Source organism: Muntiacus reevesi, chromosome 2, assembly GCF_963930625.1.
Source record: "Muntiacus reevesi chromosome 2, mMunRee1.1, whole genome shotgun sequence".
NCBI classification, from domain to species: Eukaryota; Metazoa; Chordata; class Mammalia; order Artiodactyla; family Cervidae; genus Muntiacus; species Muntiacus reevesi.
In genome coordinates this window covers 188,741,309-188,768,594 of record NC_089250.1, presented here as the reverse complement: position 1 = coordinate 188,768,594, position 27,286 = coordinate 188,741,309, and the positions used below count along the sequence as shown (strand labels likewise).

The window sequence follows — 27,286 nt, the reverse complement described above, 5'->3', positions numbered from 1 at the left end:
GGCTTTCACATTTCAGTCAAACAATGTGGACTGGCTGCTCACTGTAGACTAAGGCCCTCTCTGTGTTATAAAGGGTGATGGGCAGGTAAGTGAAAGGTGTTGAGGTCACACTAACCTGACTGGTGACGTGCTTCTGGGCACAATCGGGGGAGCGGGAAGTGGGGAGGAGAGGAGCAACTTGGGCTTCGCTGTCATTTCGGGGCTGGTCTGTGAACCCCTGAGGCCACCACTGTGTGAGACATGTCCCACAGCACGGGTGGGGGGACAGACCAGACACAAAGGAACCTGCAGTCATGCCCACCGATTGCACCTCCAGTTCTTAACACCAAACGGGTGAGCTGAGCCCCAGAGAGGCGAGCACACAGGCGGCAGCCCCCGCCAGGCCCACACAAAGGTGCAGATAGGACAAAACGAACAGAGCGGATCTGTGTTTAAGGCACAGAGGGATCACTTTTCTTCCAGTGAAATCTATTAATATCTGTATTTCAAAGGTGAAAGACAAGACAGGGGAGAGGAGGTGGGAAGCAGAGACGGCATGCTCAATCTAACTGAACTCAGCACCACTTTTCCTAAAGCAGGACCTGGGGGCCGGGGTGACAGGATGACCCGCTAGGGCCACATCGGCAGGCTGAGTGTGGGACAAGAGGTGATGCAAAGCCTCCTCTTGTCTAGCACGGCTCTGCAAGAAAACTACACCCGCAGAAAAGCTCCCAGAAACAAACATTTCACTTGCTCCATGTCCGGGGAGCTGGGAAGGATTGTTTGTGCCTGAAGCACGTCTTTTCCTGTTATTCTACAAAAGGGGGGAAGGTGGCACTTCTGGGAACTCTTGAAATACGGCCCCTTGAGTCCCAGATGACGCTTCATTTAGAACCTTGACAAAATAGTGGAGGATAGCAGTGAAGAGCTGATCGTCTGGATTCTAAGTGACTCCCACGCTCACACGTTGACGTAATAAACCATAACAATATATCTTGCTTTATTGAATTCCTTCCAGATTGGAACTGGCGGCTAAGTCATGCCAAGGAGATAACATGAGTGGGGGAGGCCCGAGGGCTGGAGGTGGGCAGTGCCCTCTCTCACGACCACACAGACATGGCTTCGTCAAAAAGATTTGATTGCGATGAAAATTGAATTTGTTGGTTCTGTATCCCATCTTAATGCTAAATGTCTTAACTCTGGAGCGTTCTGGTTTATTAAACGGCAGAAGGGACGTAGACTAAATCTTTCTGTCATTTGTTGCTTTTTTATTTTCCCCCAGTGATGTCAACACCATGTGAATCTCTCTCTACTCTTTCCTCCCTGGCCCTCTGGAAACTGTCAGTGGTTCTGGGGGAAAAAAATGGCTCCTTGGCCCATCCAGGGCATCACCCAGCTCCGTGACCCCGCCATCCGCCATCCCACTTCAAAGATGGCAGACGGAACCGGCTGCTGGTTCCCGGGAGAACATGGGGGCAGCCAGCAGGGCCAGAGACACCCAGATTTGGACCAGCTCTTGCATTTCCAGGATGCATTCCATTTTTGTCTTTCCCATTATTGTCCCAACTCCCTTAGGATTTGTCAAAATTGAGGAAATCTGTGGCAAAATCTTCTCTCAACAGGAAGAGAAACCTGCCAAGGTTATCCTGAGCTTCCTCAGCCCCACTCTCTGGGAGGTGGGGAACCCTGGCGACTGAAACACGCCTAGGCTTCAGAGGACCAGATGCCAATGCACCCTCTTCGTTTAGGGAGGAAATTAAGGCCCAGGGGTAAGTTGCGTCCCCAAGGTCACAGAGCACGTTAGAGGTACAGTCAGAACCAGGATAATTCCCCAGGTGGACAGGATCCAGATGGGGTCAGGGCAGCACCCCCTACCTGGCGAGCCCCTGCCGGCACCAGCGTGCGAGGGGCCTGCTCTGGGCCGACGACAGCCCCTGCCCACTTGCAAGGCAGCGCTCCTCCATGCCCCCCGCCTCCAGGCTCCCCACCGCCCGGCTCCCTCTCCCCCCTAGGTTCCTGCCACACCAGGGGGCCGGGATGGAAGGCTGCTGGAGGAACTTTCTTTTGATACTTAACTTCTTTGACCCTCAGTCTCCCTGTTCAACGGGAATGATCACAGAAACTGCCTGCCCCAGGCCTGCTGTCAGGACCCATGCTCAACAGTGACTTGGCATCACCACGTGCTGATGGGAATTTTTACTTTGAACGTGGTTAAATGGAGTTCCCTATCAGCTGTGTAGTAAGAGGAAAGAAAAGATTGGAAAACAACCTAACCAAGCTAACGTCGAGCTATTTCAGAAGGCCCAAAGAAGGCATGCTGGGCTGTCTGGGGGCAGCGCAGGGGACGAGCAGCTTGGACTGGATTCTGAAGGGTGAGCAGCCCAGGGACGATCAGGTCGTGCCAGGCCCAGGGGCAGGGCAGGGAGTGCACAGAGCTTGGGCAGAGGAGGGCCAGGGGCTGTGGGCGGAAGTGATGGGGCAGACCCTGGCAGGAGGGACCGGCGGCGAGGCTCAGCTGCCAGGACCCCTGGGGCGGCAGCTAGCAGGTGACACGACGTGTTTGTGCTCCAGCCAACTCTGGAGTGGTCTCCGTCCCCCTGGCCACTCAAGGTGATCTCCCCGCTTCTGGCCCTTTCCCCCAAACAGACTCCATGTGGTAAGTCATTCTCTGTGTGGTAGATTTTACCATCACGCAAGATGAGGCAGAGAGTAGGCTCACGTCACACAACATGTGACAAAACTTTGTAAATAGCTCCTCTGGGCATCTCTGATCTTTCCCCAAAGTTCCTGCTGGCCAGGTGCCTTATTCCCTCCCCATCTCTCTCTGTCTCCCACCTCGGTCTCTAAGACATTCTTCTGGGTCCTAACAAAACAGTGGCTGACAGCTGCGAGTGAACAAGGTCAACTTGACAATATGACAAAGAAAGGGAACCAGCGTGTGTGCAGATGAACGGAAAGACAGGCAGACACACATACACACACGCACTCACAGGTTTCTAATCATTGAGAAGCAGGTTTTGTTGCAAACCGGCTCTAGTTCCTTTGCTAGTCATTTTCCTCTGACTGAAATAAACACTGTAGATAATATGTTGTCCTATTTGCTTCCGGCCTTAAGTGCCGAGTGACAGATTCCAGAGAAACCCAGATGCACTTCACGTGGCCTGGGGAGCCGCGCTCACACGACCAGATTCCAGCAGACCATGCGCTTCCTCGCTCCCTCCCTGTCGGGTCAAAGCCTGCTCGCCAGTGAGTCAGAACAGTCTCCCCTGCCATCACTCCCACCCAACAAGCACGGGGCTGGGAGCAGGCGGGGCCCAACTCCCAGCTAACTCACTCAAAGAATCCCAAAGAGAAGCAAAGGGCGAGGTTTAGGGATGTCATTGACCAGCTCCTAAGTTTTCCCCGAGTTCTGGCTTCTGGATTCTTTCTCCTCACTGGAAGCCCCCATTCAGGACGGGGGTGGAACAGACCCAGACCGAAGTAACATAAAAAGAAGTGGACAGACAAACCTGCACAACAATGCCAGGTAAAAATCATGGTCAAAAAGTTTTTTTCTTTCTCTCCCTTTGGCTAGAGTCACGCAAGCATTGCCAGCTTTGGAAAACTATAGACCAACTATTTCGAAAGCTAACCAGATGTTGGGCTGATTTCCAATGTACTTCCAGTTTTGATTATGTGTCAGTCGAGATCCAGAATGATATTTTGCCAGTTTTCTGCAGGGCAAAAGCCTCCCTTTATCCTATTATCTTTCAACCTTTCTCATACTTCTCATCCTTGTTCCAAGCAACTTCTCAGCAAAACAAAAGCCCAAGATCCTTCTCCTAAACAATGATAAATGGAGGGGGCAGGAGTCGAAGGGTGGTGGGCAGAGTGGCGGAACCTTTAAAAAGACAAAGCTGCAAAACTCCCCTTCCTGGATCCCCGACCCCCGGGGCCAGGGCCCTGCAGACTTGACAAAGGACAAAGGACTGAATCTGCTATTATAGACAGGAACCAGCATTCATTACCGGCCCTACTGACTCACAACGAGCGCCTCCCTCTAACTGGTCAACCCTTTCCACCGCACGATATTCATTTTGGTGCAGCATCTAATCTATTATGATTTACTGGAAGGCCTGAGCTAACATTTGGCTTTTATTAACATTGCTTTTATGTTAAAATTGCCCTATGATGAAAAATCTATCAGAAAGAGGCCATTTCATTAGGGGCCCTGCTGAGAGGGCATGGATCTGCAAAAGAGAGGCTGAAGGTTAAGTGCAGCTAACCTGCTGCCTAACCAAAACATCAACCACCCACACACCCACCCCCTACCACCGCCACCAAACAGCCCCCACCAAATGCAGCCGTGTGCCTCCAGGCCAGACTGGAGCAGAAACCAGGTACAGTTCCCTGGCCCCATTGAGGCAGTTTCCCCTGGGGGTGCCCCAGGCACCTGGGCCTCTGGTGCTGAACTAATGCCCCAGATTCCTCTCCAAACCTGCTCGAGAGCCCACACTCACTGGTTCTGGATTTGGTACCACTGGTCACACAGAGGAAGGAGGCGGGGCCCTGGGCATCACCCAGACTCCTCCTGTGGTGCCCCCTCCTACCCAAAACAAAGCTCCCCATCTTAGTGAATGGCCACACACAGCTGCCCCATGTCCCTCTCACTCAACGCCCACATCCAGACCATGAGCTTGTCCTGGCTCTAACTACAAAATAGATCGTAAAACCTTCCAATTGCCTCCATCTCCACGGCCAATGTGCCATAATTCAATTCACATTATTCCCGCCTGGACTACTGCAACAGCTTCCTAATCAGCCTCCCAGCTTTCCCCCACAGAGCTCACCCCCACCCTCCACTGACCCACTCTCCATCCAGCAGCCAGGGTAATCTCCCCAAAATTTCCATCTGCTTATGTCACTCTTCTACTTAAAAAATCCTCTAGGTGTTTCTCACTGCAACTGGAATAAATTCTAAATTCCTTCTCCCGGCCTTTAAGATCCTCCATGATCTGGTCCCTGCCCACCTGGCCAGCCTCACCTTGAACTGCTTTCTGCTCCTCAAAACATAAGCTCTTTTCCACCCAGGGCCTTTGCGCCTGCCATTCCCTTTGCCCAGAGCATTCCTGCCCTAGAGCTTGGCAGGACTGACTCTTTCCCATTCTCAGGCCTCAGCTCTGACGTCAGTTCCTCAGAGAAGCCTCCCCAGACCACCCAAGCAGGTGACCCTGCACCCTTGGCTTTCTCCACACTCACAAATCACACCTGTCATGCTGCCTTCACCTCCACCATCCTCGCCTTGCTCCCTCCACAGCAGACATACTTGCCTCCCAGAAAACCTCTGTTTGGTTCACCACTGGGTTCTCAATATGAACCACAGTGCCTGGCATCCAAGAATGGCTTCAGAAATACTTGTCAGAAGCGTAAATGAATAAATAAAAGGAAAGCATTAGCAGGAAATGGAAAGAGGAATTAAATTCCCTCGAATATAGAGTCCCACTCTTTTAGGGAGATGCAAGGGAGGTAGGTGGGCTCCTCACCAGGGTCATCTCTCCGACCACATCAAGGAAGAAGGAGGGTGGTGTGTACGCCACTGCTTTCCCATTTCACAGCACACGTTGGGGCTCCTGGAAGGAAGCCCGTCAGCAAAGCCAGCCCCCCTGTAAAAGTCTTTCCTTGTGCCCCCTGGCCCCCTGGAGCTGGGCATCCCCACCCCCACCCCAAGAGCAGGTTCCCTGCGGAGGTCCTGAGCATGGGCCACCAGCAAGGGAGCGGCACGGGGGAGCTGCCCCACAGCTCAGAAGCTTCTGGCAGAGCGCCGGCCCGGTGCCAGGCACTGTGCTGAGTCCTCAGTACTGTGTAGTGCAGGAGGCTGTCGAGACACGGCCTCTGTGTTCAGAGGCCCAGTCATCCCGAGTGGGAGAGAACGCATACAGAGCAAAAGCAGTACAAAGCAGTGCTGTGGGGACTTCATGGAGATTAAGTTCTGCTCTTCTAAAGTACTGTGAAGAAAGAGAGAAGACCAGCCATAGACTGGGAGGACATCTCTGCAACACACGCCTGATAAAGGGCTTGTATCTGGGTAAAAAGAGTTCTCGAAACTCAACAGTAAGAATGTGACCAATTCATTAAAACATGCGCAAAGGGTATGAAGATACTTTACCAAAGAAGATGTAGACTAAGCACTTAAAACGCTATTTGACCTCATGAAGCGTTGTGTGTTTGTGTGTTAAGTCGCTTCAGTTGTGTCTCTCGGTGTCCCCATGGACTGTAGCCCACTAGGCTCCTCTGTCCATGGGATTCTCTCTCCAAGCAAGAATACTGGAGTGGGTTGCCATGCCTTCCTCCAGGGGATTTTCCCAACCCAGGGATTGAACCTGCATCTCTTACGTCTCCTACTGGCAGATGGGTTCTTTACCACTAGCGCCACCTGTGAAGCCCCATTAGTTGTTAGGGAAGTGGAAATTAAAATCACAAAAAGACACCATTACATGTACCCATTAAAATTACTGAAATAAAAAGGTGGCCGTGCCAACCACTGGTGAGGGTGTGAGACCAACGGAACACTCGTGCACTGATGGTGGGATGTAAGATCACACAGCTGCTTTGGAAGACAGCATGCTGCTGCGGCTGCTAAGTTGCTTCAGTCGCGTCCGACTCTGTGCGACCCCATAAACGGCAGCCTACAAGGTTCCCCGGTCCCTGGGATTCTCTAGGCAAGAACACCGGAGTGGGTTGCCATTTCCTTCTCCAATGCATGAAAGTGAAAAGTGAAAGTGAAGTCGCTCAGTCGTGTCTGACTCTTAGCGACCCCATGGACCACAGCCCACCAGGCTCCTCCCATCCAAGGGATTTTCCAGGCAAGAGTACTGGAGTGGGAAGACAGCATAGCAGTCTCTTAAACACATACACACCTGTCATATGATTCAGTCATTTCACTCCTCAGTATTTATCCAAGAAAAAAAAATGCAAATACGTGTCCAGAGATTTATACACCAATGTTCATGGCAGATTTGTTTGTAATGGTCAAAAACTGGAAACGACCCAAATTTCCCTAAACAGACAGACAGGTAAACAAACTGGTACATTCACATAGGGGAATATTACTCAAAGGTAAGAAGAAAGGAACCACTGAGACACACAACTACATAAAAGAATCTCAAAATAATTATGCAAACTGAAAGAAGTCAGACCAAAAAAAGAGTACATATTGCATGATCTTATTTATATAAAATTCTAGAAAGTGCAGAGTAAGCTATAATGACAGAGAGCAGCTCAGAGTTGCTGAGGGAGAGGGCTGTGGGAAGAGAAGGGCAGAGGGGCGACAAGGGGCAAGGGAGAACATTTGGAGTGATGCATACATACACTGACTTGACTGTGGTGATGGTTTCATGGGTGAACATGTGTGTCAAAGCTCATCAAATTGCACACTTTAAAAATGTGCAGTTCACTGTTGATCAATTATACCTTAATAAAACTTCCTTCTTTAAATGTTACAGCTTCCAGCCAAGAGAGGTTGGATTTACCCACCTCACTCAAGCAACTAGAAGAGTCGGCAAATTATATAAGACACACGGGACAAGACAGCTTGCATCATAGGAGGGGAACCTGAGAGAGAAGAAACAAAGGCAGTGGGCCTGGGATTGCTCCAGGTCACTGGCTGGAAAGTTTCCAGGCCTCAGAACAGACCGACAGAAGCCGAACGAAGCCCGTGGTCTCTCTGGGGTGAGAAAGCAGAGTCTGCAGTTCAGAGAGGCAAGTGACTAGAACTGATGGGAAAGAGAAGAGAAGGGAGAGGCACACGGACCTGCAGGGCCTTCCTTCCAAGGCTTTGGCTCAGTTCCGCCCCAGGGCATGCAGGTGAAGAAACGCAAAGGCCTACTGGGAGGAGGAGCGTGGAACAACCCCTGGAGCTTACCCAGGGCTGAGAAGAACTCACATTTCCACCAGCCTACAAGGATGGGCCACCTAATCATGGCTTATCAAGTAGAGTCCTCCAAAGCAGACAGCCTCCATGCTGGGGCCAGACGAGCCTGAGACTAAAGGCTGTTCTGGACTAGCACTACCAAGGCTTAAAAGCAAGCCTCTAGAAAGTACTCATGGATCTCAAGTAACTTCACCATGTCGCAGGACAAAGCCCAAAAATACTGAAAGGGAGAAAAAATTCAGTTTCCAACGTAAAATTCATACCAACTGTCAACCAATCAAAAAATACCAAGCATGAAAAGGGAAGAAAAGAAAATATAACCTAAAAATCAAACCAAACAAAAATCAGTAACAGAAACATGATGAGAAATTACACAGATGGTAGAATAGACAAAAAGAAATCAGAAGAGAAATTGTAAAATATTTTAAACTGAATAAAAACTAAACTGCATATATCAAAATTTATTGCAAGAAGCTAAAGCAGTGCTTAGAGAGACATATACAACATTAAACTTGTATTCTATCAAAAAAGTAAGGTTTAAAAATCAATGACTGGTATGGAGAGGATATGACTAAAGAGGAATAACATGAGCAAACTTTTTGGTTGCTCATCCTGTAATGATTTGTATCTTATAATCAATGATCTAAACTTACATCATAAGAAACTAGAAAAAGAGTAAATTTGAAATAAGCAGCTGAAGGTCAAAAATAAAAAACAGAAATTAACAAAATATAGAACAGAAAAACCACAAAGAAAAGTCAGTGAAACCAAAAGTTCTTTGAGAGTACCAATAAAATTAATTTTAAATTGATAAGTTTCTAACCAAACTGATTAGGAAAAAAAAAATGAAGACCTAAACTATTAATACCATGAATTGAAAAGGGGCATCACTACAGATTCAACAGACATTAAGAGAATAATAAAGGAACATAGTAAAAAAAAAAAAAGTCTATGCCAATAAATTCAATAATTTAGATGAAATGACAAATTCCTAGAAAGATATAAGCAACAAAACTTGTGTAGAAGAAATAAAAAAGCTTTAATAGCTTTATATCTACTAAGGAAATTGAGTACTTTAAAACCTTTACTCAAAGAAAACTCCAGGCCCAGATGGTTTCACTGGTGAATTTCACCAAATAGTAAAGGAAGAAATAGACCAGCTCTACAAAAACTCCTCCAGGAAATTCAGGAGGAGGGTCTATTTCCCCATTCATTCCATAAGGTGAACATAAGCAAACAAAACAAGAGAATTACAGGGAGACCACAGGCCAATAACACTTAGAAACACAGATGCAAAAGTTCTTCACAAAGTTTTAGCAAATCACATCCAGCAAAGTATAAAACGTGCCTGCCATACTAGAGGATACGAACCCACAGTGAGTATCACCTGAAGGGTTCAGAGAAAACTTCTAGGATAAGGTGAGCAGGCCCTTGACAGGCAAACATAATTTCAACAGATGGTGATATTAGGGCAGAGAAAACAGCAAGAAAAGACACAGATGGATACAAGAAGGTAGAAGCCTAGCCAAGAACAGGTAGGTGTGTTGACACTGATGGGGTGGCTGCCAGGCTTCCAGAGAAGTTCCCTTCTCTGGGAACAGTTCCAGACGCAGAGCTGAAACACCCTGGGGCCAGCTCTGAGCTATGTGACCCTGACCCCACCCACCCCACCCTCAGTACAACTGACTGCTCCAGAGTTAGACCCATCACTAGCCTGGAACAATCAGATCTCTTGCCCACCGATCTGAAACCAGAATGGAGACAGACTCCCTGCCTGAGATCTGCTGGACCCAAATCACCATCCATCTTAAGTCCCCAGAGTTGGTTGGTTCTTGCCCTTTCCTTGGCTTTTCAGCCACTTCTTGGATCTCATGAGCTGTCCCAGGGACCTTCCCATAAGATTCTTTTTCTTAATGTGAGGTGGTTTCTGGGGCTTGTAACCAAAAGAATATTGAAGAGTACCATGACAGTCACTACAAGTTTATCTCTGTGAAAGAGTTAATCACTACTTAGTGTCTGAATCCCTGGGCCAGGGCCAAGCGTCTGCATGGGGAATCAGGGGAATCAGATCAAGTTAGGATGGTGGGTGCAATCCAGGTACTCAGAATAGCAGGTTCCGGGAGGCTGGAGTTGAAGGGAGAGAAGAAGGCCCCAAAGGCTTGTGAGCAGGGGAAGGACATGGACAAAACAGCCTTACAGGGAACTGCCCAGCAGTGCTGTGGAGGGTGGACTGCGAGGTGGCCATGTGCTGACCCCTCCAGGAGGCTGCGGTAAAGCTACTGGAGTGACACACTCAGGATCTCGCCTGCTCTCCTGCCTTTGGCCCTCGCCACCAGCACCAAGCTTAGACCCAGGCACTGAACTGTGCTGTCACATTCTGCTGATCAGACAGGCCAAAGAGGGAGAGATGACAACACTTGATGACTAAATGCTGGGATCAAAGGAGGGAAAGAGCTAAAGGTCATGGCAGTTTCAACCTTGGCTGGCAAATTCAACTGAACCAGAAATGGCAGGAAGTGTGATGAGGTCAGGGTATATTTATGGGTGACGAGTGTGGCATAAACAGACTTTTCAAGGTGGTGCTCAATCACCCAGGTCAAAGCCTCCAGCATGTGAGGGGCAGGGAGTCAGAGTGCAGAGATGGGGTGAAGTGGGCACAGATGGCAGGCGATCCACGGGTGGGACGGACTCCATGGGTCAGGCTTGGAGCTCTGTTTATTCCCAGGAACTGAGGGCTCCCGTGTGCCAGGCACTGAGCCAGAGCTGGAGGGGATTGAAGAAGCCACAGGAGTCAACGGGACTGTGTGGGGAGACATCAGAGGGAGCCTGCCATGCTTCTCCGGGGCTTTCCTGGTGGCTCAGACGGTAGAGTCTGCCTGCAGTGCAGGAGGCCCAGGTTCGATCCCTGGGTCGGGAAAACCCCCTGGAGAAGGGAGTGGCTACCTATTTCAGTATTCTTGCCTGGAGAATTCCATGGACAGAGGAGACTGGTGGATTATAGTTCATGGGGTCACAAAGAGTCAGACACGACTGAGCGACTAACACTTCAGACTAGATCTAAGCACTTGCACATGAGCACAGTGACTTACACAGAAGAGCTGCCATGGCTGGTTCCATCGTGAGCAGGAAACGCCTGGAGATGGTCTCAGCATCATTTAGTAAGGGGATGGCAGAACAAACGACGGCACAGACACAGGATTAAAAAGCACGAGGCGATTCTACAGGGATGGGAGGTGACATGCTGATACATGAGGATGTGACAAAAGCAAGGCACAGAACGGACCATAATAAGGAATGAACCTCCATTCATGTTGGGGGTGGGGAATCCATCGAAATAAAATCATATATACTTGGTACTTGGGCTTGCACAAGTATCTTTAAAAAGACACAAGAAACTGTTAACACAAATGGTCTTTGAAAAAGAGGTGGAGGACAAATGTGGGAAAGGGGGCCTTTTTCACCGTATCTTCTTTTGCCACTAATTAACTTACTTATCAAGGGCTTCCCAGGTGGCTCAGTGGTAAAGGATCTGCCTGCTAATGCAGGAGCCACAGGAGACACAGGTTCCATCCCTGGGTCGGGAAGATCTCCTGGAGGAGGAAATGGCAACCCACTCCAGTACTCTTGCTGGGATAATCCCATGGACAGAGGAGCGTGGCGGGCTACAGTCTATGGGGTTGCAGAGAGTCAGACAGGACTGAAGCCACGGAGTAAGCACGCATACAACTTATCATCATTAATTATTTCAGAATAAATACACACTCTGTTTTGTTGAGTGCTTTCTAAATGACTCTAGTCATAGGCCGTTGCAGTAAAACCCACCTCTAACTACCGCCCAACAAGCTTTTGAAAAACCTACTAAAACATCAGACCTTGATGCAAGGTCTCAGCTATGCTGAGCCCAGCGCTTGGCAGGGGCCAGAAGGAATATTCTTGGTATTTCCTTCAAAGAGCTTCTGATGTGGAGGGTTCAGAACTCACTCGTGTCAAGCCAGGTAGTACACAACCAGCGGCTGTTCTCAGACAGGAAGTGAATGAATGGATCCTCATCAAAACCGTCAGCTCCGCGAGAGGCTGATCCTGACCGCTCGGCCTCAACAGGGGAAGCCAGAGAACCACACCTTTCTTCAGAAAGGAAACCTGCACTTCCACACAATTCACTCACAGTCTATTTTAGCTCTGAACCCAGAATGGCACACTGACTATTATAAATAGCAAAACCAAGATTGCAATTTGACTGATTTCTGTTCTGATGTTAGGAAAGAGGTCAGAAGCTTAAGTCAGTTGTAGACCGAGGGGTCGAGAGCAAACCACAGTGTGAACACCGTCATGCTGCGCTGGACGGTCAACACTTGAACCTCCCTCTCCACCACCCCCCCACCCGCCCCCGTGTTGCCTGAGTAACCGATTCCTGTGGCTTCAGTGTGCAGAAAAGCACCTGAGAAACTCTAATAAGGCTGTAGACAGGTTCTGTGGGAGTCTGCCAAAACCAGAAAGGAAATTCTTCAAGGAAAGCAGCTGTCCTTTTCCCTGAAGGCAGACGAGCTGAGTGGCTTACCTTTGTTGTGAGACATTGCATACAGCAGGCACAGCACGAACAGCGCATGGTAGTCATCGTCTGGGCTGTCCAGGGCATGGTACACCATATCCAGGAAGGGTCTGGAAGAGAGGGGCCGCGTGAGCCTCACCTGCACACGGGATGCCAGCTGCCTTTGCCCTTCACAGCGCCCACCCCCTTGCCCAGTCCAACCAGCAGAACTGACTTCCCAGGTGGCTCAGTGGTAAAGAACCCGCCTGCCAACACAGGAGACCCACAAGTTCGATCCCTGGGTTGGGGCGAACCCTTGGAGGAGGGTATGGCAACCCACTCCAGAATTCTTGCCTGGAGAATCCCATGGACAGGAGATCCTGCTGGCTACAGTCCATGGGGTTGTAAAGAGTTGGACACAGCTGAGCAGGCACGCGCCAGCAGCATAGAGCATGGCCACCACATGCCCAGTTCAGCCCCAGGCACGGAGGACACAGCGGTGTCGACAGGCAGGCTCTGCCCTGGGAAGCTGCCATGCCCGGGGAAACTGACTAAGGAACGGCTAACCGACTAATCACTCAGCAACAGTCCACCCGCTGTCCCACACACTGGGGATAAGCGCGGACTTGTGGCACCCCCAAGCCAGTGGGCAGGCAGAGTTTGAACACCCCACAGCAGTACTTCAAAGAGCGACAAGAGAATGAAGGAGACGGGGCAGCGTGATAGACTCACAACAGCAGACAAGGTACCAATAAATCTGGATCATTTTAGACTGTGGACCCTGGAGCCAGACTGCTGAGGTTCAAATGCTGACTCTGCCTCTTAGCTGCAAACCCTTGGGTAAATTACAGTCCCGTATCTGTGAGATGGGGATTGAACCCTTCCAGGGTTTACAGTGAGGGTTGAAGTGAAATGAAACAGTGGCACTAACACAGGCCCAGGCTCAGGTGAAAAGTACTCAGACACGCGAGCTGCTGTTGCACTTCTATTTTGAGGATTCCACAGGCACTTCTCCATGATCTCGCTTTGGCAGGTCCTGATCTGGCAGTTTCTTGGGCCGACCTTCCCTGGCTAGAAGGGATCAATAGGAAGCATCGCCTCTGATGCTCTGTGGGTGAGATCTATCGAGCGGCTACAAATACATAAACAGTACAGCCTGAATGCTGCCCTTCTGGGTGAAGGGCCTGGCCTGGAAAGACTTCAACAAGAGGATAATAGAATGTGCACAGATTTGGCCCGTTGGCAGGAGGCTCTGACCCCGTGACTGTCTGCGGCTGCCCCAGGAAGCCAGCTTGAGGCCAAGAGAGCAGAGAGCCTCAATGAGTGACAAAGGGCATGCTTAACTCCTCGAAGGACACAAGCCATGGTCAACGCTGCTGACTGTGGGGAGGGAGGAGGTGCAGCAGAGAAACACGGAGACCTATTCGCTGGGTAACTTTTTATACTTTTCTGACTTCTGAACTCCACAAAGGGGTCACTGATTCAAAATATATTGAAAAATGCAGAAAAGCAGTGAAACGCACTTGTCATAATATTTCAAATAAACACGTAATACATAGAAATTAAAGGAAGAAACTTTTAAGGAACATTTACTTTCAAGTTCTATTTCTCTGGAGCCCCAGACCTTCCCCCGCCCCAGAGCAGCCATCACCATTCTAAAGTGTGAATAGTTTTGCCATGTGTGGATCTGTTTTTCTGTCAGCCCCCAGCAATAACACTTCCAAACTTTAAGAGTAGGATAAAGTATTAAAACACACTTTTTTTTGCAAACCGTTTGGAATTTGGACTGTATTTTCATTTGGGAATAATACAAATAACCAAACACCCAGTAGCAGGGGGAAGGCTGGGTGAATTGACCATCTTTTTTGAGACGAAGTATTATGAAGCCATTAGAATTGTGTTTACTAAGAGAACAATAAAGTGAAAAAGATACTTGGAGTTTGACATTAGAGAAAACCAAAAACAAAATAACAGACATGGTATGGTATAAGCTCCTGGGGGGAAAGGGGGCAGAATCTCCACTATACAGGCATTGAAAACAGGCAAGAAATCACCAAAATGCTAGTACTAGCTGCTTTTGAATTATGAAGACCTTTTTTCCCTTCTTTCCCTTCTTTATACTTTGTAAGGTTTTTTACATTTTCTAAATGTCTATTAACTTTTTAAATTTTAAGTTTCTTTCTTTTTTTTTTTTTTTTTTTTAAAGAAAGAAGGTTCTGAGTGGTTTCTGGTTTCTTACTTCTATATTTCACCATGAAGGCAGGGATCGCCCACAGTGTACGGGGAATGTAAGGACAGTTCCACTTTGTCCTGTGTTGTTTCTCTGGACAAGTGGACCAATGTCAAGATCCAGCTCATGTCAAGGAGGCCTGTCCCCTCCCTCATCCTCAGTGCCCTCCTCCGGGCTCAGTGCCAGGAGGAGAGAGGGTAGAAGACTGAGGGGGTGTCTCTGACAACCAACAACACAGCACCTTTGCAAAGGCCATGGCAGCTCTCCACCGAGGCCAGTCTCTCAGAGCTGAGCACAGCTCTTGCTCAGTTCCTCAGGGCCACAAGTCTGCATGTGGCTCAGCTCAGGACACAGGATCAGCTTCCACTAGAACCACGTGGCAGAGGAGGCCAAAGTCACCATCAGTTAAGAAGCAATCTCAATCACCTTGAAGAAAACCCCACTCTTCACTAAGATTCAGGGGGGAAAAAAAAGAAGCCTCAACTCCAATACTCAAACATAACAATTTGGTCTGTTGACTTTTTGTTTTTGACAGTACATGAGTGTTTTTCCTCCTTTAGGAAAGCTACAGTATTATCACACTATGCAAAATATGTGCTGTTTCCATTTATTAGATCCTAAGAAACTGAACGGGCTTCCCTGGCGGCTCAGTGGTGAAGAATCTGCCTGCTTCAATCCCTCAGTCGGAGAGATCCCCTGGAGAAGGGAATGGCAACCCACTCCATTATTCTTGCCTGGGAAACCCCATGAACAGAAGAGCTTGGCGGGCTACAGTCTACCGGCTCGCAAAGAGTCAGATACAGTCTACCAGCTCGCACAAGAGTCACACACACTGAGCAACTGAGCATGCAGTGATGTATTCAGCAGGTGCACCTCCCTCATGACAAGTTATTTTCAGGTTTTTAATGACCTGTATTCTAGTTAAAGCTGAGCCAAGCACCTAAAGGTTGTCTCCCCCTCCCTTTCTGTGTTTAGAATGATTCCCTTCATTTTCAGAGCTCCCAGTGTTACTTTTTTTTTTTTTTTGGCCACAAAATAAAATTAGAAAGGTCCTTGGCAGTACAACTGATAACCCACACTGTGCGGCAAAGATTTTTATTTAATCAAAACTAAAAATGGCTCCCCTGTGCATTTGATAAAAAAAATTAATCTTTTCTGTTAGATAGCTGAAACACATGTCAAGCAAAGAGATAAACAAGACCTGCAGGAAAAGACTGGTGTGCTTCAAGACTTCATTTTAAGTTGGATTAATAAATAGAGTGAGTGTGTGTGTTTGTATTTCATCCACCATGAGAGTTCAGGAAGTGAATGCCTTGCAGGCTGACAGAGAAACCACGTTGCTGCGCATTCACTACCACTGACACGGGATTCGGAGATTACTGCAGGCATCTGTTAAGGAAATAACACTGAGATGGAGAAGCCCTCTAACAGTTCGCTGCAACTTTGGCAGCAGCCCTCCACCCGATTCCTTCTGGAAGGGGTGGCGCTCCAGCCAGGCTGCAGGAAAGCTGGCGTCTGGAAGATTGCATAGTGTTAATAGTTTGGGCAGCCATCACTGAAATGAACCATCAAGCAAGAAGTCGAAGGTGGACAGCAGCATTAGACAGTTCCGCTGAGTCACCATGGCAGGCCCTACAGATAGTGGTGAGCATGGCGGCAGTGAGTGAATGAGATCATAAAATCCAAATGCTGCCCCCAAGGGCATCCTTCCTGGGGGCAGCAGGGCACAGCCAGGAGTGGCCCGACGAACAAGGCCACACCCCGTCAGGACCAGCACTGAAGTGCCTAGAGTAAGTGGTGTCATGCCTCAGTCATTCATTCCGAAGGGTGAGTACCACGGCTTTGAGGGCCAGCTCCATCCCCATGGTCTCTCAAGAGGAGCGGCGCCTCTAGAGGCCAGTGGGAGGAGCAGCAGGATGGTTTGGCTGGGAAGCAGAAGGGGCTACCAGGGTGGTGGGATGAGGCCCAGCTTATCCTCTGTGGGCACCCGGCCAGGGCACTTCCCCCCACCACCTCATCCCAGACACCGAGCAGCAGCTGATGGCTGGCTCGGGGCAGCTCTCTGCCCGGCCTGGCGGCTACCTGCTCCACTGGACACTGTCCAGGCCGGTGGCAGCACTCTTCTCCTCGTCCGTGGTGTTCTGCTCCTGCACGGAGGTGCTGGCGGCCAGCTCCGGAAGCTTGCTGCGCTCCATGATCACCATCTCTATCTCTGGAAGCAAACACAGACACTGGGATGAGCCCAGGCGGCTCCGGATCGAGTTTCACAGACACGCTCGTGCTCCAGACGAAGACTGGCAGCCCGCTCTGCAAACATCCAGCAAACACTTGACGGTGGTGACAGGAGCCCCCGCAACACCCACGCCAGGGAGAAATAAGACGGGGCCCGCACCCCTCTCTCCTTTCAGCTTGGCAATGTCGAGAAACGGCATCTGATCTTGAAAGGAAAGCCCAGATAGCAATGATTTACTTCAAGAATTTTCCTTCAACAGTTATTTATTCTCCTTTATTGATACCACACTTCCTTCCCAGAGGAATTGAGGAGAGTGGAAGAAATGACATGCAGTTAATAAAACATAACCGAATCCACTAAAAATATGCCAAACCTGTTTATACTGTAGCACGGGCTCTGCCATGCCCAAAGCCTTTGTTTTCTCTTCCCACTTACAGCTTCCAGCGGGCAGAGAGGGGAGGGACCTCGCTTTATTTTTTCCAATTAAATAGGGACAATTTTCATAGCACCTGACTTGACCTCCATGTACATTTTCATTTTCAGAAAAAGGTCTGAACCAACGAAGGAAAACGTCCTGAGTTCAAGGTGGATGGTGGCTGTGCCATGAGGTGTCCCCGTTATAACAGAGTTCCTTGACAAGCGGGTGTGTACCAGCGAACACTTAGTTCTTGGAACCCAGAGTTCAAGGGCTGCCCCCCATCTTCAGGAGACATGGTGATGGTAAAGGATGACGAAATGTGAACCTGTGTGTCCTCTCAGGAAGGACAGGTGCACACCTGGGCTCTGCCGTTGTCTCCCCCTGACCCAAGCAAGAGCCTCCCATGGCTTTTTTTGTGCCCACCACCCCCACCCACAACTCCAATTTGTTGTCAACCCAGAACCAGGTGATTTTAAGCAGAAATTAGCCCAGGGCCCCTTCAGTCTTCCCATCACGCTCAGAACAAAATCCAAATGCCATCCACTGTATCAAGGCCACACATGGCCCAGCCCTTGACCCCCGCTGACCACACCTCCGGGCCCTCTCTGCCCCACCAGCTGTCCTGAGCATCTTCTCACTCGCCTTTGACCCGCACGGGTTTGTTCCTGCCCCAGGGCCTTTACACGGCTGTTTACTCTGCCTGGAACGTTCTCACCCAAGTCTTCCCTCCCCAGGCACCACTCAATCACGTCACTCGAGGCTCAACTCTAATGCCACCATCTCAGGGACGTCTTCTCAGACACCCTCCCCATAGGTTTTCCCTCTACCTCTCCAAGTTATTATGAACTCAACTCCATACTTCATTCAGATTTCCCTTGTTTCTCCCCAGTATCCTTCTTCAGTTCCAGGGCCCCAGCCTGAATAACCACGTTATATCCAGCTGTCACATCTTAGGCTCCTCTTGGCTGTGACAGTTTCTCAGACCTCCCTTCCTCCGGATGACCTTATGGATTGAGAAGTCTGGTCGGGTATTTTTAGGATGCCTCTCAATCCGGGTTTGAGCGACATTCTTCTGAATATTAGACTGGGCTTATGGGTTTCTGGGAGGAAGACCACAGAGAGGAAGTGCTGTCTCATCACATCCTATCAAGGGCACAGGCTATCGACATGACTTATGCCGGGGGATGGTCATCTACATCACACAGCCAAGGGAAAGCTGGTCAGGGTCCTCCACCGGAGAGTGACTTTTCCTCCTCCTTGCATCCCACACCCTTCGGAAGCAAGTCATTAAGCACAGCTCACACTTAAGGATTACAGAGCTATGTTCTGTCTCCTTGAGGGAGGACAGCTACATAAATTACTTGAAATTCTTCCATAGAGATGTCCCCTCCCCCCTCCTCTTGATTTTACTTTATGGTATTTATAACTACAGGTATCCCCACTTTTTGAAGTTTTGCTTTTAGGTCACTTGGCTTTTATGGAAAGACCTGTATTACTACCTGTTTTTGCTAATCGAAAGAAACCTGAAAAGGACTTTCCCTTTTACAAAAATAGGAGAAAAGCAGAAATAGCATTTAGCGTTGGTGTTGCAACAGTCATTACAGAGGCAGCGTGCACCCCAAGAATGGAAGCGGCCCCACCAAACTCCTTCCTGGGAAGCAGAGTTAGTCAGCACCCTAGCGTCGAGCTGCTGTAGCTTTGAGCTGTGCTGGTGCCTTATGTCCATTTACTCTGAGCATCTGTTAGCAAGGTGTGTCCCAAAGGACCTGCATCCTGGCTTTATACCACCTGCTCTTACAAAAGGTCTCTACTTTCAGATTTCGGGAGAAACCGGCACCTGGATTTTACATTCTATATTTATTGGTTTGCTTGTTTCCTGTCTGCCTTCCCCACTCTAGGACGTGGGCTTCATGAGAGGAGCTGCCGTATCTGTCTTGTTCTCCACCAGAATTGCAGTGTCTAGTCCAGGGCCTGGCATAAGGCAAATGCTCAATACAAATACCTGGAGGGGACCATGTCTGATGAGTCTGCCTAGGGCCAGGCAGGGCTGGCAATGACGCTCAGCAGCTGTGATGTGCAGAGCACCTCTAACCTGCGATCCACCTGTGTGCAGTGTCCTCATGGGAGTGGGGTGCATCCTGGCCTCCCTTCTGGGACTGTTAAGTGTGACTGTGCTTGCGACTGTCCTCTGGCTGGGAGGACTGCATTCCCCAATGCCAACAATTGGCCTGGACTTAGGGGAGGGGGTTGCTCTCACCAGGCCCCTCCCTCCCAGCATGGTCTGAAGTCAGACAACACAGATCAGAGTCCCCCACGGGGGTCAGCCCCATCACACAGGTGGGGGCTGACACGCAATTTTTAAGTGCCATGTGTTTGCACAGTTTTGTGTTCATTTTAACATGCATTAGAAGAAAATTCTAACTGCACAAAAAGTCTGTTTTGTGGATGCTACTGCTGAGGATGAAGCTAAATTTAAGACAAAACCACTGAGTCAATTCACCAAGAGCTATTGAGTAAACCACAGTGCATGTAGCCTGTGGCCACAGCAGAGGGCAGGAGGTGCTGCCATCTGAGAAGCACCATTTGCTTCTGTCTCCCATACTCCCTCCACTAGCCTCCTTCAGGAGCCTCCCAACAACTCTTATCTTCTCCAAAGTGGGGTGCAGACATCCCAGTGGGTATGCAAGATGATTCACTAGGCAAAACTTCTTTATTTTTAATTATCACCTTTATAAATATCTATTTTGTTCATGTTATGATGTACATAACATTTGTACATTAATACAAATACGTACAGTTCATAATAAATGTATATATATACTGGGAAGATGCATGTTGAATTACATATTTGTGTTTACTGCTGGGACATGTCATCTGAAGACTACCAAGTGAGACAATGGTGCCAGCCTCTGGCTTCTGCCCTGTGACCTTTGACCTGCTTCCCACCCTGCTGCGAGGCCCCCTTCCTTCTGGCCTGATAGGCTGACAAGGCAGGAACTCAGCTCCGAAGACTCCCCAAGGTTACAGGACCAAGCCTTCGTGCCTCCACCTGCTGTGATGTAGCTGTTCCTTTTGGCTTTTTAATCTGGCTGGACACTGAGAGTTCTGGAGCAGAGGTGAGGCTGAGGTCCGTCAGTCTAGTGCTCACCAAGCTGTGCTAGCAGGTGCACACCGATTCCCAGGGCAGCCCCACGGTAAGAGACGAGCACACGGCTGCTCCAGGGACAGGGCGGGCGGGTGCCCAAACGTCTCTGACCACAGTCCCCGCATGCCCTCCACGGAGGCCCATGAAACTCTTTTCGGGAATTCTGCAGCTTCCCAGAAAATGGCCTGAAAACCACTATATGGTCCTAGAGACTGAATATGAGGAAACAGAAACCCAGAAGTAGAAATGACTCTTTTTTTTTTTTTTTGGCTGCACCATACAGTATGTGGTATTTCCCTGACTAGGGATCAAACTCATGCTCCCTGCAGTGGAAGTGCAGAGTCTTAACCACTGGATCATCAGGGGAAGTCCTATAGTAACTCTTCACACAGCTGCAAAATCCGCACTGGAAGCCAAGCCTGCCCCCTTCCTCCTGCGTCCCAGGTCACTCCTGGTGCAGAATCAGGCCCATCACGGCCTCTCCACATACAACGAGGCTCCCGAACCTTGGCTGTGTCACCCGGGTTCTCACAGCTGCACCCTCATACCTCCCACGCCCCCCCACACACAACTCCTCCAGCAAGCATACGTGTAGGATGAGCTGTTTCCTGTAGTTTTCTAGGTAAAATATACAACAGATCTTCCAATACCAAGCAGGTCTTCCCCCTTCCTTTAAACTCTTGAAACCAGTGATTCTTACACAGGTCTGCCAGCTCCCAGAAACTGTATGCAAAGTGCCAGGTGGGCCTGAGAGGAGTGGCTAACAGGTTTTTGAGGAGAGGGTCTCGCCAGATTCTCACTGTTCCAAAACGGATTCTACAGCCATCTTCAAAAGTGGATGCTGACGAGGATCGGGCCTTGGTGATGGAGGGTCAAAGGGCACCCCTCTTTATGCTGCATCAGGACGCCTGGCATGGTTCCACACAGCCTTCTGGGCCCCCGCTGCCCCATCTCCCTGCTGACACCATGCCTGCCTCGGTGCGGCCTCACTCCCCTCCTAGGGTACGTGCACCACGCTGCCGCCACCAGGGCAAGCAGACCAGTGGGCTCACATGGACAGATCTTCTCTGATTACACTGAGGCCAGGACCCACGCGCTGACAATGAATTCCCAGGGCGCTCCATCTGAACCTCAGTTATTACACCAGGAGCCCCCACTTCCCCCGCCGGGTTTCTGTTTTAGAGGTTAAGGGACTGATGCTCTAACCCTAGTCCTCTGTGCTCTGTGCGTGCATGCTCGACCATGTCTGACTCTTTGTGACCCCACAGACTCCAGTCCACCAGGCTCCTCTGTCCATGGGATTTCCCAGGCAAAAATACTAGAGTGGGTTGCCATTTCTTCCTCCAGGGGATCTTCCCGACCCAGGGATCAACCCAAGTCTCCCACATCTCCTGCATTGGCAGGTGGATTCTTTACCACTTGAGCCACCAGGGAAGCCCTAGTCCAGCTCTGTTCAAACTTCAGTCATGGGCCTCCCTTTACCATTTCTGCCATGTCTCTGTGTTGCCTGAACTACTTGTTATTAATCATTTGATTTGAACTCTCAGTTTTTTTTTTTTTTTTTTACTTAAATATATTTTCAAAGAAAACTTTAAATCACTCCTATATCCTTCAGTTGAGCAATCCCACTTGCAGGAATTTATTTGGAAGATACATCTCCAAGGATATGAAAATGCACAGGCACAAGGGCATTCACCATGGTATTACTGGTGATTGCAAAACACTGGAAACTACCTAAATGTCCGAGCATGAAGATCGGTTGAATCGACTATGGCGCTCATGGTACAGCTGGGAAAGGAAGGAGGAAGGTCGCTGTGAGCTGACATGGAGTGACTTCTGGAGACAGGGCCACGCGGAGAGCGCCAAGGGCCAAGGAGCATACGTGGTGGCCTACACTCTGAGTGTAAGACAGAAGGGAAAACAACAAAGCATGCTTACCTCTGGTTCTTTTCACACAAAGAAACACAGGAAGGATATTCCAGAAAGCAATACCTTTGTTATCTACTAGAGGGAGGGGAACAGGATGGAAGGTATGTGGGAAGAAGGATATATCCTTGAACAAACACTTTTGCATAGTTTTGAGTTGATTAATGTTCCAAAGTATTTTTTTTGAAGAGAGAGAGAAATTAAATCAATAAAAATGGGAAGGGTGAAGCTTTAACTATAAAAAAAAAAGGAGCGAGACTAAATACAAAATATATTTCAAATGAATACCATATCTATTCTGAAGTAGGAAAAGAAAGGAAAGAGAGATAAACCCAAGTAGCTTATGACACAAAACTTGACTCTATACCTGCAGCTTAGGGACAGGTGAAGTATTTGGGGAAGGGGGCAGGGAACTGCAAACAACTCTTTATTTATCAAATAATTCTGAAACTTCATAAAGACGCATTATAGGGTTGAGCAAATAGTAAATGTTCTGAAGTCATTAGGAGCCAGCCTCTCACTGGCTGGAAGGAAGAGACTGGTAAAGAGCCTCTCACTGGTAAAGGAAGAGACATCAAATCGAGTGGGGCAAGTCAGGAAAGAACCCTCCTGGGATGGACTGGCATTGGAGATGTTGGTAACGTGCATTTTATATAAACACCTGCATGCATTTCCTAGCTCTGTTCACTGAAGGGTTCAAATAGCCAGACACCCCACGCAGTCACAAGCACGTCTGCTGCCCAGACCTTGGCCTGCTGAAACCATTCAACCACTGACTGCCGAAAGGGGCCAAGGCTTCTCAGAGAGATTAACCGCGAGGGAGAGCAGAGCTGGTGGGAAGTGAGCCTGGAATACCTTGTTATGGCAGAAAGTGTCATTAAAAAAAGGCTTTAAAAAAAATGAAGCGGGCAGATCACAAAGATACAGCAGCCAGCCTGAAAGGGTTCTCAAGGGTCAAGTCTGGGACAATTTGAGCATCCAATTAATTAAATACAGTACTGAAATACAAACCACTAAAAAACTGGAATCCCTGAGTTATCCCATTCTTGGCACCAGCCAAGAATGGATAGATAAATAAATGAATGAATGGAAGAAGGCAGGAATCTTGCCTAAAGTGGAATACCAAGCGCTGACACTGGAAAACCAACTTTCTACCACCATCTTGATAAAGGCTGGGTCAGCAAGGATCACCAATGAACACAACATCTAAGAGGAATTTTATTTAATGCTATTTAACTGACAATATTGTGTGAGTTTCAGGTGTACAGCAAGATGATTCATTTATATATATAATATATTCTTGAGCATACATATATTCTTTTTCAGATTCTTTTCCATTATAGGTTACTACAAGACAGTAATATAGTTCCCTGTGCTATACAGTAGGTCCTTGTTCCTTACCTATTTTATATAATACTGTGTGTCTACTAATCCCAAACTCCTAATTTATCCCTCCCCCTACTTGTGAGTCTGTTTTGTAAGTTCATTGTACACATTTTTTTAGATTCTACATACAAGTGACGTTGTACGATATTTGTCTTTCTCTTAGTCTGATAATCTCTGGGTCCATCCATGTTGCTGCAAATGGCATTACTTCATTCATTTTTATGGCTGAGTAGTATTCCATTGTGCATATACATCACACCTTCTTTATCCACTCATCTGTCAATGGACAGTTAGGTTGCTTCCATGACTTGAATTTTGTAAACAGTGCTGCTATGAACACTGGGATGCCTGTATCTTTTCCCAATTAGAGTTTTCCTCTTTTCTGAATACAAGCCCAGGAGTGGGATTGCTGGTTCTTATGATGACACTATTGTAACATTTTAGAGGCACCTCCATACTATTTTCCATAGTGGTTGCACCAATTTACATCCCCACCAACAGGAAGGGGATGTGTGCAGGAAGTGCACATTTCAATGAGGCACAGGGTATCTGCATCATCTCCAAGTGTTTCCCATGCATTGCAAATTAGCTGCTAAAAGAAAAAGTGATACAATGGAGAAGCTGGGCCACACCTTAATCTGCTGGCCAAAATTAACATCACCCATGAAGGAAAGAAGGGCATCATGTGCCTCCAGAAGTGAAACCCTGGGAAGGACATGTCACCTGTGCCAGACTCCAGCCAAGAATGCTTAACCTCAAACTAATCACAAAGAAACATCAAAGACAGAATGAGGAATATTCTATTAAAACAAAGGTGGAGGAGAGTCTGTATTCTTCAAAAATGTCAAAGTTGGAAAAGAAAAATATAGACTGTGAAAATATCTAGAGTAAAGGAGGGTAAAGGGACATGGTAATTCAAGGTACGATCTGACCCTGGACTGGATTCTGTCCTGGAGGGAGGAAATATGATACAAAGGATATCATTAGGCCAACGGATAACCTGGAATGTGGATAGGAGGAAACCATTACAAAGGTGGTAACTGTGTTGTGGTCCCAACAGACAATGCCCTGCGCTTAGCAAATGCAGGCTGATGAGTTTAGGATGGAAGGGGTGTGCTGGATGCAATCTATCCAGAAAAAAAGGAGTGTGTATGTGTGTGAGAGACAATGAGACAGACAGACAGACAGATAGAGTGTGTGGAGAGGGAGAGAAAATGCAGAAAGGAAAGCAAACGGGGTATAAGATGTTAAAATATGAAAGTGGCTAAACAAGTGTTCTTTACACAATTTTTTTTTCACTTTTTATAAATTTGAAATTATTTTCAAATAAAACATTTTTAGGAATTACTATTATCAGCATAAAACCAGTATCGATAGAGAGCAACTGTGAAAAACACACACATGATGAATAAACAAAAAATGCCACGGCCTATAGTACACACGGAAAGGGGAGACTGGAGAACATGAGGAGGTCAAAGGCACACACCAACCATGAGGCTCCCTCCTCCTCCACTGGAGCTGAGTTCCCAGCAAGAATCCTCTCATCACGGTCTTCAAGGCTCTCTCTCTGTCCTACCCAAAGCCATCCCCACACCCCACCGTCAGGCCAGCACTGGTCTAGTGGACTCTCTGCAGCTTATGGAAAGGGAACCAAGGCCAGAGGGGTCAGGAGGGGGGCTCCTCTTCCCAAACTACCATGTGGTGTAAACCAGCATCTGTGTGCTCTTGGTTTCTGAGCCCGGCACCGTGGCCCACAAGCCTGAAGGCTCCAGTATCCAGCCTGGCAGTGGCGGGACCCCTCACACAACTGAGTTTCGGGCCTCTGGGAGTGGAAGGATGTGAAGCTGCCGGGCTGGGAGCAAGAACTCAAGTGTCCAGCTCCTCTAGCTTTGGCAGGCCCCAGCTGGACCCTGCTTGGCCTCTATCATTTCCACAAAAATCTCCACAGCAAAACAGTATCTGCATACCCGTATGCACAGCAGCCAAAAGGTGGAACCAACCCAGGCCAGATGTCCATCGAGTGAAGTAAGGCAGAAAGAGGAAGACCAATATCATATATTAACACATATATATGGAATCTAGAAAGAGGGTACTGATGTGCAGGACAGCGAGGAGACACAAAGAACAGACTTTTGGACTCAGTAAGAGAAGAGGGAGGGATGATCTGAGAGACGAGCACTGGGGTATATACATGACCATATGTAAAATGGAGAGCCCCAGGAGTTTGATGGATGATGCAGGTCGGGGCTCTGTGACAACCTGGGGGGATGGGGTGGGGAGGAGGGTTTCAGGAGGGACGGGACACAAGTGTGCCTGTAGCCGATTCATACTGATGCATGGCAAAAACCATCACAATGCTGTAAAGTAATTATCCTCCAATTAAAATACATGAAATTTAAAAAAGAAAGGATGAGCCAAATGAAGTCTATTCAAAAAATGAAATATCGTTCAGCCTTAAAAAGGAAGAAAATCCTGCCACATGTTATAATACGGATGAATTTTGAGTACCTGATGCTCAGTGAAAGAAGCCAGTCTCAAAAAGACAAACACTGTATTGATTCCACTTATATGAGGCACCTAGAGTGGTCAAACGCATCAAGCCAGGAAGCAGGGTAGAGGCTGTCAGGGGCAGGAGGGAGGGAGAACAGGGAGATGTTTAGTGGGTAGGGTTTCGCTTTGGGAGGATGAAGCGTTCTGGGGCTCGAAGGCAGTAATGGTTGTGCAAATCGCTAAACGAGCAGGAGAGGCCTGCGGACTCTCAGGATCCAAGGATGTCAACCTCTGTCCCCTGATGTGACAACTCTGGCCAAATCCCTAAGCTTTCCCAGTACTCTGTCACTGTGGATTTTTTTTTTTTAAATAACAGCCATAATTCATCAACTTCCCAGGGTGATGGGCATTCTAATCTGATTAATATTTGGTAAATGAAGTGCTTTTCAGGGAAATGGCAGGCCTGACCTCCCAACAGTCTTTGACTTGACAAATGCAAGGATTTTCTCAGTTGCCCTCTGCGGTCAATGTTCCAGCCATCACGGCGAGGCCAGACGATAAAAAGAGGGGCAGGGGATGATAAGAAGGCCTTAGAAAGAAGGTTAAGGAGAGGAGGAAAAGGATGCCCTTGCTGGTCACCTAGGAGATATGGGAAGGACTGCATGCTGTTGGCTGGCTTTGGAGCTGAATTCCAAGAGGCCAGCAGTGCCTGGCAATGACACAGTACATATGTGCTGAGTATTTGTGGTACACCTTCCTTTGCTTTTTTTATTACTATTCACTGGCTAGCACAAGATTGAATTCAGAATTTTTTTTTTCTTTCTGGGAAGTTGCTTTCCAGAGGATTTGTCTAAACTGTCTTCCAATCTTTCTCCTTAAGCCCACTGGAAAAGGTGGTGTCCCCACACCTCTGTACCCCAGTGGCTCAGCCTTCCCATCCCTCTCCCACTCCCTGCTCCAGAAACACACAAACACACACATGCACACACATACTCAACCACCTCACTGTTCATTATAGAAATTAACAGAGAAATAGGACCCA

General features: G+C 48.4%; 1 protein-coding gene across 8 annotated transcripts in view; it reads right to left on the bottom strand.

Moving 5' to 3' along the window:
- CLEC16A (C-type lectin domain containing 16A) overlaps positions 1 to 27,286 on the bottom strand; it is a 233,074-nt gene that overhangs the window by 137,642 nt on the left and 68,146 nt on the right. For all 8 annotated transcript variants that reach the window (XM_065924327.1, XM_065924329.1, XM_065924328.1 and 5 more), the window contains 2 exons: positions 16,729 to 16,858; positions 12,447 to 12,547 (listed from right to left, as the gene is read on the bottom strand). In XM_065924327.1, coding sequence (XP_065780399.1) covers positions 12,447 to 12,547; positions 16,729 to 16,858 — 231 coding nt within the window. The remainder of the gene's footprint in view (positions 1 to 12,446; positions 12,548 to 16,728; positions 16,859 to 27,286) is intronic.